Source organism: Camellia sinensis, chromosome 3, assembly GCF_055761805.1.
Source record: "Camellia sinensis isolate YWXY chromosome 3, ASM5576180v1, whole genome shotgun sequence".
Taxonomy (NCBI): Eukaryota; Viridiplantae; Streptophyta; class Magnoliopsida; order Ericales; family Theaceae; genus Camellia; species Camellia sinensis.
Window position 1 is genome coordinate 221,927,007 of NC_138963.1, and position 13,315 is coordinate 221,940,321.

Here is a 13,315-nt window from a genome sequence, read left to right on the forward strand (position 1 = left end):
TCCTTTTGTTTTTACTCAGGGCCGGTCACTGAATAATAAAATAATAAAAGCCCTATAGATGCATTTTCTCTTATTAAAATAGTAAAATGAAGTAAATTTTCTGTTTAATTATTTTTATTTCCTTTTGCCTCCACTTACGCCATTTAATTTGCCACGATTAGAATAAAGTAGTGAGTTACAATTTCAGCCCTAAGCCCTTGGGGTTGGGTCGTGACAAAGGTGGTATCAGAGCAATGGTTCGTTCAAAAAAAAAAAACCTATTTAATTTGATCAGAAAGATTGAAAAATTATAAATAGAACTATAAATAAAACTATATAGTTAGATACATATAATAAAATAAATTTCTACATAATAAAATAAATAATAAATATTTACCTGCGACGTTAGTCTTTTTATGTAAAATCTCATGTTTATTCTGGTGATGTAAGAATGTCCGAGATTAACCTTGAGGCATTTTGGAAGGAGCTCGGGGCCATTAATTTGGATGAGATTTTAACAGAGTACCCCGTCCCCGCCTTACCTGAAGGATGGGGAGATTTAGAGGATATAATTAGAAGATTGCATCTAGGCCTTGCCCAATTGATGGGTCGGCCAATCTATATATAGACTGATCCTACTGATGTCCCATATTTATTATGGAGGCAGAGCCGTGCCTATATGCGCGACCGCTTTCTAAGACCCATTCGTGTCCTCGGCGTTGCCCCGGGATATGACTGGCCGCACTGCATCATAGGTCTTTTGCCCCCAGATTTTGTTACAAAAAGGGGAATGTGTGCCCCGAGGACTACATTTTTACCATTGTCCCTAACCTGCTGGAGATTATTAATATTCAAAATGTTGACTTTAGGCCTATCATATATTGAGACACCTGGCTGGATTGTTGATCGAGCATTTTTGGGATACATACAGTTTGTCCCCATTTTTACAGTCCAGGCAGCGTGGATGTGTTTTGGTGTGGTCAGCTTTTTATGCAACACTGCTTCCTGTGGTTGTTTAACCCGTTTGACCCACCACTCTAGATTTGGTACAGGAAAACCTTTTGTACGCTAACCATGATGTGTTCTAATCCCTTTTTGTTATCTTTTTTGTTTTTTTGTTTTTGTTATACCACAGGAATGAGACACTAACATATTCTGACTTTTGAAACAAGGATGTAATATTAATTGTAAAAATAATAAAGTTGGTATTTTATATAGATATAGATTGCGCTATACATGCTTATATATATATATATATATATATATAAATGCCTCGTTTATTACTTTGTAGAATGCCCAATAATGGTAATGGAAGCGAGTCATCAGTCAGTGGCACTGAATCGATCGAAAGAATCATGGAAATAGCGGTTACGAGTATCAACAATGGGATGTCGGAACGGTGAGAGGAGCCGGTTATCATAAAACAGTTCCAGGATCTGAAACCCACCACATTTACCGGTGGTCCAGACCCAATGGTAGCAGACGCTTGGGTTAAAGACATGGAAAAGATTTTTCGCCCCTATCCTACACCGAAAGACAGAAGGTAACTTTCGCCACTTTCACTTTCAAAGATAATGCACAGGAACACTACAACAAGTTGGGTCTTGAATGATGAAATTTTTTTTGTCTCCAAAGAGCTAATTTCACCACTATAGATATTTGTGAGGAAATATTTTCATCACCGGTTTCGTCATTGAATGTTTGTCACTAAAAATCACCGTGATGAAAAATAATTTCGTCACCAATGAAATTACTTCAGTGATGAAATTTTTTGTCACCAATAAAACAAAATTTTGTCGCAAAAAATTCTCATTTTCGTCACCAAATAATTATTCAGTACCATATTTATAACTTTAGTTGACGAATAAATTTGCCACATATGTTGATCATTGATGAGGAAATAATTTCGTCACAGTAAGATGTAAAGGTGACGGAATTTTTCGTCTTCAAAAGTCATACATAGGTGACGAAATATATTTCATCGCAAATATATATATACATGACGAAATTTTTAGTCACCAAACAACAAAATAAATGAAAACTTTCATATATAAGCTGCAATAAATTTTGTCACAAAAAAAGTTTATTAGCGACGAATAATCACTTTGTCATAATAACAAGTACAAATGACGAAATAAATTCATCACTAAACTTGCTCCATATTTTATATTCAATTTAAATTATTATTTCACAAATATCCCTGCTCATATCCCAATAGCCTTTTAATTGTACTAAGAAATCCACTAGCTATTATATATCACTCCACAAAAAAATTCACTAAACAATTTATATTATAAATCAAAATACATCCATCAAATAACTTTAATAATAATCCATTAGGTATAACAAAAAAACCATTAAAGCAAATCCCAAAATGAACTAACGTGGAGTCCACAAAAAAAATCAACACTCAATCTTGATTTGCAACTACAACTAAGCATCAGTTTAGGGAAAAAAATTCAACAGTTGATCTTCATTTGCAACTATATGCTTCCTAACGTCATCAAAACCAATCTGCAAAGAAAATAAACAAGGCAAACATTAATATATTTTCAATTACATCTAAACTCATATATAAATAATTTTATTTTATAAACCAATTTAGTAGAAATGCATATAACAATTCAAAACTTCAAAGAGTTGAGGTGATAAAATGCCAAAAGATCGTAAGAATACCATACATCACTATCACTAATGGAAGAATATATATAATAGCTCCAAAATATAACGTAGCATTGAGGTACATTTGATTCACGACAATGGGCTGATGACTTCTTCAATGAGGTAAATTTGATCAGTGGAATTCAACACAAGAACCTTATAAGACAACACAAGAACCTTATAAGACTTTTGGGTTGTACCATTGAAGCCTCTCAATGCCTTCTGATTTATGCCAATTTGCATCTATGTATAAAGTAAAACAAACCCCTTAATCCTAGTCATTACAACAAAGTTGACAATGATGGATGCATTTCAACTAAAACTTACATGAAATATGAAAAACAAACCTCATGTTCACAGTGTATGCATTTTGAACAAAAACTTAGGATTAGAGAACCCCAAAGAAAGGATTACTTATCGCATTATTCAACTCGGACCCAGCTGAGTTCAGCACTACTCTGTTGACTTTGTCTCTGGGTAGAAACAAGAACTCACCTCCTTCAATTTTCTTAAACCCACACAGCTCAAGAAACTCAATTCCACCTTGCAATGCACCAACTCTAGCCTGAAAGGTGGCATTAGTGAGTCTAATTTTATGGAATTTGTCCTCATTGAGATTTGTCGCAACATTCTTCACATAAGTTAAAAGCGTATTAAATGCCATCTTCACTTTGGCCTCATCATCCTTATGGTTCTGCTTAAGAGATTGTAGACACTTTCAACTAAAACTTACATGAAATATGAAAAACAAACCTCATGTTCACAGTGTATGCATTTTGAACAAAAACTTAGGATTAGAGAACCCCAAAGAAAGGATTACTTATCGCATTATTCAACTCGGACCCAGCTGAGTTCAGCACTACTCTGTTGACTTTGTCTCTGGGTAGAAACAAGAACTCACCTCCTTCAATTTTCTTAAACCCACACAGCTCAAGAAACTCAATTCCACCTTGCAATGCACCAACTCTAGCCTGAAAGGTGGCATTAGTGAGTCTAATTTTATGGAATTTGTCCTCATTGAGATTTGTCGCAACATTCTTCACATAAGTTAAAAGCGTATTAAATGCCATCTTCACTTTGGCCTCATCATCCTTATGGTTCTGCTTAAGAGATCGTAGACACTCTCATTTGTTCTGCCTTTGTGGCAGGCCTAACTGGCAACGAGCTCTTCTTTTCCTCCACAACAAGTGCAGAAGGCTTTGCAGCATCAAGATCTTTTGGTGTTTATCCAAGCTTCTGTCTTCTTTCTGCCTTGTCTTATTCCAATTTTTGTCAAATTTTTTCCCTTGCTAAAGGGTACTCTCAGAAGTATGGAGTGGACTATACAGAAGTTTTTGCACCAGTGGCAAGGATGGATACAGTAAGGATGATTATTGCTCTAGTTGCACAAAAGAATTGGACGATTTTTTAGCTGGATGTCAAATCGGCTTTTCTCCATGGTGAGTTGAGTGAAGATGTTTATATGGCAGCCAAGAGGATATGAAAAAAAAGGGCAGTGAGCATCTAGTTTACAAGTTACACAAAGCCCTGTATGGATTAAAACGAGCTCCACAAGCTTGGTTGAGTCGAATCGCAGCACATTTCATTGGTGAAGCGTTTTGGAGGTGCAATAGCGAGCAGACATTATTCACAAAGAGAAGCAGAGAAGGAAAAATTATCATTGTAAGTGTTTATGTTGATGATTTAATTTTTACTCGTAATGATGAAGTTATGAAGTCTGAATTTAAAAGCTCTATGTTAAGAGAGTTTGATATGTCTAACTTGGGGAAGATGAGGTTTTTTCTTGGGATCGAGGTGCTACAAAAGTCTGATGGTATTTATATACATTAGAGGAAATACGCATTGGAGGTTTTGAGAAGGTTTAGTATGATGGAAAGTAATTCGGTGGGCAGTCCAATAGTTCCAGGTTTCAAAATAAGCAGAGACGGAAATGGAGACTTAGTTGATAAGACATATTACAAGCAGCTGGTGGGTAGTTTAATGTATCTCACTGCCACAAGACCTGACATGATGTTTGTTACTTGTCTCATAAGTAGATATATGGCAAAACCAATGGAAATTCATCTACAGGAAGCTAAGAGAGCACTTTGATACTTAAAAGGGACTGTGAACTGTGGAATTCATTATAAGAAAATAGGAGATGGTAAGTTGTTGGTGTTTACAGATAGCGATTATGCCGGAGATATTGAAGACAAAAAGAGTACATCTGGTTACGTGTTTTTTATGAGTTCAAGTGCTATTTCATGGTGTTCAAAAAAGCAATACAATCCAAAAGAATAATTAAAGCAAATAAAAAACAGCAGCAATCATAAAGTGATATACAAACCTGACCAAACCACTGCCTGAGACTCAATAAAAGTTCCTTCATTTCTTCTACTGTGAAAAACTTAATCAAAGACACACCCACTATTAATCACATCACTAACTTAGAGCAACTCCAACACTGCCTAGCAAAAATACACAAAAAAGTAAACACATAGTTTTGTCTCTACTTTGGTTAGTGTGTATTTTAACTAGGGTCATGCTAAGTGAGAATTTTGATAATGAATCTATTTTCATTAAATACATCTTCAAACTTGTTAAATCTTAGTTAATAAGTAGTCAAACTGTTGTATTTTAACTAGTATATACTAACCAACATGAGAAAAATAAAATGATAAAATGAGCGAGACTTACCAAAAAGACGATGTACGAGTTCATGGGATACCTCCTCCTCTAAATTGTCCTTTGAAACCTTGCTTCTTATGAAACTCTGTGATGCTTGATGTGATCTCAAAATGCTCGTCAATCGACCCATTCATCTTCTCTATCTTTTTATTTTGTGCTTGAATTTCCTCTTTTTGTGCTTGAATTTCATGTTTTTGTGCTTTAATTTCCTCTTTATGTGGCTGAATTTCCTCTTTTTGTGACTGAATTTCCTCATTTTTCTCTTGTATTTCCATCTCTAGATGCCTCACATAGTCACTGTCAGTCGAAGCACTGGTAGTCCTGACAGAGAAGGAACTCCTCAACCCAAGTCCTTTAACATGTCCCGACCTTGGCTTCAGCACCTTCAGAGATAGCTCCTCCAGAGTAATGAGAACCGCACCAGGTTGGGAGCAATATTCAGCTTGGATCTTTATCATATTATCCTGTCATTTAAAAACAAAAATAGAAAAATGAATAAAGATACAATTAAAATTGCAATCATCCTAATACAAAAGGTAAATATACATACATAATTCTTTTCGCGCTCCGAAGAAATCCACTGCTTTGTGACATCATTAAAGTGTGTAGATTTGTGAACACATGGCAACTATGGCAGTTGGCCCCCATTTGCAATTGTCTGATTTTTTTTGTTCAACTAGTAAGTTAAATAAGAATGATGGTAGTAGAACCATCTTTAAAAAAAAAAAACGGAAAAAAAATTAAAGAAGACGCACCACCTCGTGTACCCTAGCTGGGAGAGATTTTGACCCACACCTATGCTTCGTCTTCAATTGATTTCTATTGCCAATGTTAGCACTTGATTGCTTCTACAAGGAGCAAGTTCCAACAGAAAAATATATATATTAGGAAGACAAGGTAATTGTCAACAATAAATAAACATAAGAAAAGTTTACCAGCCAATTAGTATCATTCCACTTCTTGTCAATCGAGTTTTTCCATTTCTCGAGGTCACATTCAGGCGGTGGGTGGCTTCTAGCATACTCTTCTCCCTTAGCACTTTTAAGGTTCAGGTATTTTATTCGTAGTCTGTAGGTATGGGTGCTCAAGCTCCGTCTACACTTTGTTGCCACCGCTTTGCTAACATTTGTGGATTCACCTTCCATGTCAAATTGATCCTAGCAACAACCACAAATCTTGCAAGTCATAATTAATTATATTACATTAATTCAATCAATTATATAAAACTTTTACTGTTAGATGCTAAAACATAGGTGCTGTAACTTCTTCATTGGCATGTTTCCACTTGTGAATGCTAAAGTCTGGCAAGTGTGTTTGGACCTCAACACCAATTTTGGAGACTAATTGAGAGGCATGATCCCCCACGGGCGCACAATACTCCTGTGGTATGGGAACTTTGAGCTTTCTATCTTTCTGAACCATTGCTTGAACCTTCAACCCGCGCGTCAAGCCACGAGGGTGTCTACTAGGCACTGTTTTAAAGACATAACATTGACTGGTTAGCAATTAATTAAAGCGAAATCATAAATGCAATATAAGTAACTTTTTTTTTTAGTAAGTCATAAAATAAAATGATAACATATAGAGATATACGAGGGGCATTCCCCAGGCCTTACAACACCAAACAAAAAAAACTAGAGCTATAAAAGAGAAACAAAACCAAACAGATAAACTATAACGAGAATCATCCTAAAATAAACCACACAAAAGAATGTTCATTTGCCACATGAAGAAAAAAAGGCTATGAACATTCAATAGACTAGCCAAAAACAATACAAAATACACTTGCACAACCCTCAAGAGAGAAAAAGCAAGCAAAACTAGAAAATAAACCCAAGAAAAGCCCTGCACAAACAGCACTAGCAGCAGCCACACAGGTACAACTGCAGCTTTCTTCCCTACTCTCAAGTTGATGCTTTTCATTTCTCAAGTTGTTTTCTCTTTTTCACAGTTATATTTGCTATTCCATTTTCTTGTTTCTTCATTCTTTCCTACATTTGCAGCTTTTTCGTTCTTCTCTGTTACTGCCAATTTCTTCCCTACTCTTTGTTTCTGTTTAGTCTCTCCTATACAGCTGCTACTTTGTTCTGCAGTTGCTACAACTGTTGATTTTTTTTCGTACTGCTATTGCTATCTATTCACTAGCCTCCTTCACTGTTTCTCCTATACAACACTAGTCTCCTTCTCTGTTTTGGTAAGTAGTTCAGCTACTCTCAACACAATTTCAATACCTCGGGTGCTTCTATCAGTGGTGATGAAGTGCTCTTTACCTACAAATTGCATAATTTTTTGGCCTCAAGGTTGGCTATGATTACTCCAGTGAGGACCTTTATGCTGGGGTATACCCTGGCCTTTATGCTGTTAAACCAATAGCGCAAGCTTGGCTACACGATTTAACAGTTTTCCACACTGATATTAATCCTACTTTTTGTGGCTGTCAATTAAGAATGCGAACGATCAAGAAGAAATGACTCAGCAAATGAGAAAAAGAGAAAACAAGTATTTCAGTATTGCAACAAAACATGCACATAATGTCTGATATGAATATCTCAGCATAGAATCAGAGTGGATTAGTGGATCGTTCCAAACATGTTCCTTCTTAATTAGTTTTATCCCATTCATCTATTCGGAGTTTTAAATCCACTACCTTTTTATGCAAAAATCATTATTTCCATAGTCCCAAATTGGTAGTCTCCTTAAAAAAAAAAACCATTACTTCAAGAAAACACAATAAATGCAAGAACAAATCATCATTTTTACGTTATTGCCCCAAAGTTTTTATTACTATATATATCTAAGATTAACTTCTTTTGTGTTCAAATACTACATAATATATTTTATCTTTGTCGCAAAGGGCAATGTACTAAAGTAAAATAATAATTGCTGCTTTGATTGGAAATTTTTGTGAGATTAATAAAAATGGAAAGGAAGACATCCAGTCTGTGAAGGAAAAGATTTTATGACTTGGCATTGGAGTATCATAATTTAGACCACAGTTTCAAATATCAACCGATACATATCTTAACTGCATATTGACTGATATGTATCGAATTTTGGTATTGGGATCTTAAACTTCCGACCCTAATATTCAATGATATATCAATCGAAACTGCCTGATATCGGACAATATGATCGTATTATCGATACAGATATGTATCTTGATACCATTATTTAAAACCATGATTTAGACAAAGAAGCCATTCAAATTCGTTCCTTACTTGAGGAAGTGTGGCTTTTGAAAATGCCAAAGTGTTCTACACATTGGTTAATGGTTTCACTAATTCAAGGGCTAAGCAGATTCTTAAATTTGGCATTTGAGTTTGTGTAATGTTTAGAGTATACCCTGGCCTTTACCACAAATTACATAATTTTTTGGCCTTTATGCTGAAGAGAAACAAAGAGTATGAAAGAAAGTGGTAGTAACAGAGAAGAACAAAGAAGCTGCAGGGGTAGGAAAGATTAAAGAAACAAGAAAATGGAAGAACAAATATAACTATGAGAAAGAGAAAACAACGTGAGAAAAGAAAAGCATCAACCATGAAGTCTCTGAAATTTTTCAAATCCCTAAACCCTAAACCCTAAACCCAACCTTGAAAAAATGTTTACAATTCAAATTTAAAAGGCTGTCAAAACAAATGTGAGAAGCCATCCAAAATAATGTCACAACATCTTTAAAAGCAACTATATAAGAACCTAGAAATCATATTTTTGTTTAAAATTGAACAGTCTTGACAGTTTAAAAAATTAAATAATTGTTAATCATGAACTATAACACAAGTGAATAAGTAGACATTTTGACAGAAGGTAATATGTATGTATGTATGAACAAAACAAAACTTACAAGAGTTAAACTAGGGTATACCCCAGCACTTTTTATAGCCAAAAAATAAAAAATAAAAAATCAAACCCTATGAAACAAATTGCCTGAAATTTTTTGCACCATAGAATTATATTAAAACAGAGAATTTCTTTAGCTTAGTAAAATTAAGTATCTTACCGACACTAGATTGGGGGGTTGCCTCCCTCGGTGCCTCCATATCGACATCAAGTGGCTGTGAGTGTTGGATATCCACATTGTCATGTAAATCCCCATTTGGAACAATAATTGCCTCGTGAGAAGGTAGAAAGATGACTGCACCAATCATTTTGATGGCATTGGTAAGCCCTAAAAAACATAATACAAAAGCATAAACAATAAATACATAAAAATGGATAAGTAAAGATATGTCTATGGAAACTCATCAAGGCCACTATTGATATTTGTAATCTGATCTAGTCCACTCCTTTTCTTCCCAAGATTGGTCTTGACAAGTGGTTGCTTTGAATATTTTTAACATGGTCAGGTTTAGAGTGTTGTCACTCAAAAACCTGAAGAGGAATTCAGATGATGCATGGTTCTTGTCTACTTGAAGATTGCCAACCTCCATCCTAAAAGAGGTTCCCACTTTATGGAATCTATGTATACTAATATCTCTTGCAGGTGCTCCTAGTTGCTACTACAGTGTGCAAGTATTAAGAAATATGTTGTTTGGGGAATTGTGGGTTGAGTGTGGTGAGATTCCTTAAAAAGGGTTGAGTGGTTGTGAGCTACCAGTAGTTCTAATCTTTTAATTGGTTTTTCCTAATTGTGTGCTTTGCAAGTTGTCAATTTGGCCTCTTCTTATGGAAAGTGGGTTGAGTATCTGTGAGCATATAAATAGTTTGAGGGAGAGGCAACCTAGAGGCAACCTGGAGAATCTTGCTACAGCTAGGGGCCATTCTCCATGGAATTCCCTATTGGATAGTCCTAGTTTGAACACTGAAGTTGATGTTATGGAGGTTGTCAAGTGGACCAGGCTGCTTCTTGCGCTAGTTCCAACAACAGTCCTAGACTTGCTGAATCCCTCTGGCAGGTAGTTCATGCTGTGGTGAAGTTGGTGATCAATGAGTTTGGCATGTGTTTTACTGATATTATGAGGGCCAGGCTGCACACATACGCTAATCCTAGTTTTGGTGTTTCCAACATGGTCAAATTATGTCTTATTTCGTTATACATTTGTGTTCTAGCTAACTTACTCCTACGGGTTGTGCATGAGGTTTTTTTTTTTTTTTTTTTTCCTTTTAGCTTTGTTTTGGTATGCATATTATTGTATGTAGGATGTATATTTTCTAGTTTTATTTTATGACTTATTCATCCAATAAAGTATACGGAAATATAAAGCATCATTAACAAATATATAGCTATCGGTGACATAATAAAAAAAAATGAATGGCCATACGTATAGTACCTCATCGTAAACACTTTCAAAGGACTCAGCATCAGTGTTATCCTCATGATCTGACTGTATGTAGTCATCATCATCTACCCTAATGTTCTTGCCCTTTTGATTAACACGATTGGGCTGAGTAGAACTATAGCGACCAATCCTTAATATCTTATATTTATTTATGGGATTTCATTACTTTGGTAACCTCTTGGTCATAAATGGAGGTTAAATAGAATTCATGAACTTGGTTAATGGTCATTATTTTGGTGTAACCATTTTTTTAGTTAATGGTCATTATTTTGGTGTAACCATTTTCTTGTTTAATGGTCATTATTTTTGGTGTAACTGTAAGGTCCTAATGGCTTGTTATATATCAGTAGTCAGTAGCGGGTTAAACATCATTTTTTTTCATCATCTTTTCTTTTGAAACCCTAGAGCCGACTCTCTCTCTCTAAACTTGTCTTCTCTCTAAGAATTGATATACCTAGGGTGAGTATCTAACCTTAGTCCTTTATTAAAAAGATAGAGTGGGTTGAGGGCTTCGTTTTAATCTGAGAAACTTGGGATTTGGAGCACGTTGGTCTTTGGTCATCATCTCCGTTTGAGTTCCTCACTTCGAGGTAGGGATACCCTACTCCATCTTATAGGTTTTGACATAAGTTTTGGTCATTTTGATATGTTGGCATTGTTGGGTGATTTTGGGAAAAGTTAGGATTTGATTTGTAATTTAAGCGAAAGGGGGGTTTTCCATATATTAAACTCCATGTGTTAGTAAGACTTGAAAAATGGCATAGATAGTATCAAATAGAGAAAATTGAACCTTAGGGTTGATTTTGATGAAAGGGGGAAAATGCCCGAATTGTTGTATTAAATTAATTGATATAATTAATTTGGGAAAAATATGGGTTTTAGTTGAAATCCATGAAATTGGGAAATTGTTGATTGAATGGTGTGGTTGGATTAATTTATCACCCACTTATATAAATGTTGATATTATATCCGTTTAGTGCATTTATTTTCTGTTTAGAAATAACTGTTTTGGGCTATCAGTGGAGGATAGTCGTGATTGTTGTAGACATTGCATGTGGATTAGGAAAAACTGAAACTAATCACATTGAACAGGTCATTGAATATGACAGTTGAATTAATACAGCACATACGTGTATTGATTGAATATTGTATATGACAAGTGTTAAATACATTGTATATGCATATTGTTTGGGAGGAGATAGGGGATGTACTCCATGGTTTGAGGGAAGATAGGGGATGGACTCTCAAACCAGTTTGAGAGGAGAAAGGGGATGGACTCCATTAGTACAGCAAATATGTGTACTTATTGATGTATGGAAGTATTTTAGTACAACAAATATGTGTACTTATCGATTTATGGAAGTGTTTTATTATGAGCCTTAGCCTCATTTAATTGTTGATATTGGAAGTAATTTTAATATGAGATGTAGTCTCATTATATTGTTTGGCCAAGTTCTGAGCCATGTTTGTATAAAATGGAAACTTGGGCAAATAATGGAAAGTGAAACGTATCATGGACATAGTGGTCTTGAAACTGTATTGTGATGTAATTGAATTATAAGAGTAACCATCTATTGAATGCTATTGCTTTAGTCAATGCTTATATATGGTTTAGTATATCTCTGCTGGGCTGTGGCTCACCCTATATGGGAACATCATTTTCAGGTCCAGGTAGCTCCAAGGACTTAGCTTGGGAGGATTTGGAGTTGAAGACTCTTTTTAGTTATTTTTGTCATTTTGATATTACATGTAAATTCAAGCCAAGGGCTTAATCTGTAGTTGAGTTAGTACTCATTTCTTTTGTGTCCAAGTGTTGGCTTGGAAAGATGTAAGCCCGTAGGGCATTTACTTTCGTTATTACATGTAATGTCTTTTTTTAAGAATACTCTGATGAATGGAAGAATATTTGTTTCTTTTTGTCAATACATGTCAATATTATTTATTATGGGTTTAATTTGAGGGCGTCACAAGAACCCATCATAGAAGCTGCTATACACTTCAATTGTAGAGCATCCATTTTCTTATTATTCTTTTTGATTGTCTTATATCTTTCCATTTCGTACTTTGTTCACTTCTGTTTCGCTAGAAAACCTAGTTTGATCCATTGTTTCTCCCATTTTCCATTTTGGTAACTAAAAAGCATAAATTGATATAAAACATAACATATAAAGCATAATTTTACTTGAAGAGACACAACAAAATATAGGATAACTATGTAATGCATTAAAAACATATGTCTATATAGAAACCTAAAAAAACAAAAACTACATATCATAATCCATATCATCATCAAGTATGCCAAGTTCTTCATCTTCTTCGTCTTCTCTACTATCTCTCTTTGTTTTATTTGGAATAACCTCAGCTTCAATATCATCCCTATGAAATCGAATAATATCTTCAATGTTGATTGGGACAACTGAGTTAATGTTTTCTTGTTGGAATGCATCATTAAATTCTGGTTGATCTGGTGGTTCTCTATCACCAACCTCTGGCACATCAAACACACCTCTATGTTGGACCTGTTGCACGACTTGCCAAGGTTGCCCCCATTTGGTGTCATTCAGGTAGAACACTAGTTTAGCTTGACTAGGCAAGATAAAAGGGTCAGATTGATACCATCGGCTTGTGACATCGATGCTTGTTCAATATGTGTCAGCTCGTACTGTTCTACTTCTACCAGTGTTACCGGTGTTGTACCATTCACATTGAAACAAAACAACTTTATTTTGACA

The 13,315-nt window shown here is 35.1% G+C and overlaps 1 protein-coding gene across 8 annotated transcripts in view; it reads right to left on the reverse strand.

Annotated features, from left to right (window-relative positions):
* Window positions 1–2,252: 2,252 nt before the first annotated feature.
* The window catches only part of LOC114308977 (uncharacterized), a 35,290-nt gene continuing 24,227 nt past the window's right edge, over window positions 2,253–13,315 (reverse strand). For 3 of the 8 annotated variants that reach the window (XM_082922315.1, XM_082922311.1, XM_082922313.1), the window contains exons 3-7: window positions 9,305–9,439; window positions 6,243–6,779; window positions 6,063–6,155; window positions 5,317–5,771; window positions 2,253–2,493 (exon numbers count right to left, since the gene is read on the reverse strand). In XM_082922315.1, the coding sequence (XP_082778441.1) occupies window positions 5,337–5,771; window positions 6,063–6,155; window positions 6,243–6,452 (738 nt within the window). In that variant the 5' untranslated portion in view covers window positions 6,453–6,779; window positions 9,305–9,439 and the 3' untranslated portion in view covers window positions 2,253–2,493; window positions 5,317–5,336. Of the gene's footprint in view, window positions 2,494–4,966; window positions 5,027–5,316; window positions 5,772–5,857; window positions 5,966–6,062; window positions 6,156–6,242; window positions 6,780–9,304; window positions 9,473–13,315 lie in introns of all 8 variants that reach the window. The other 5 variants (XM_082922316.1, XM_082922312.1, XM_082922314.1 and 2 more) reach the window with 3 other exon arrangements.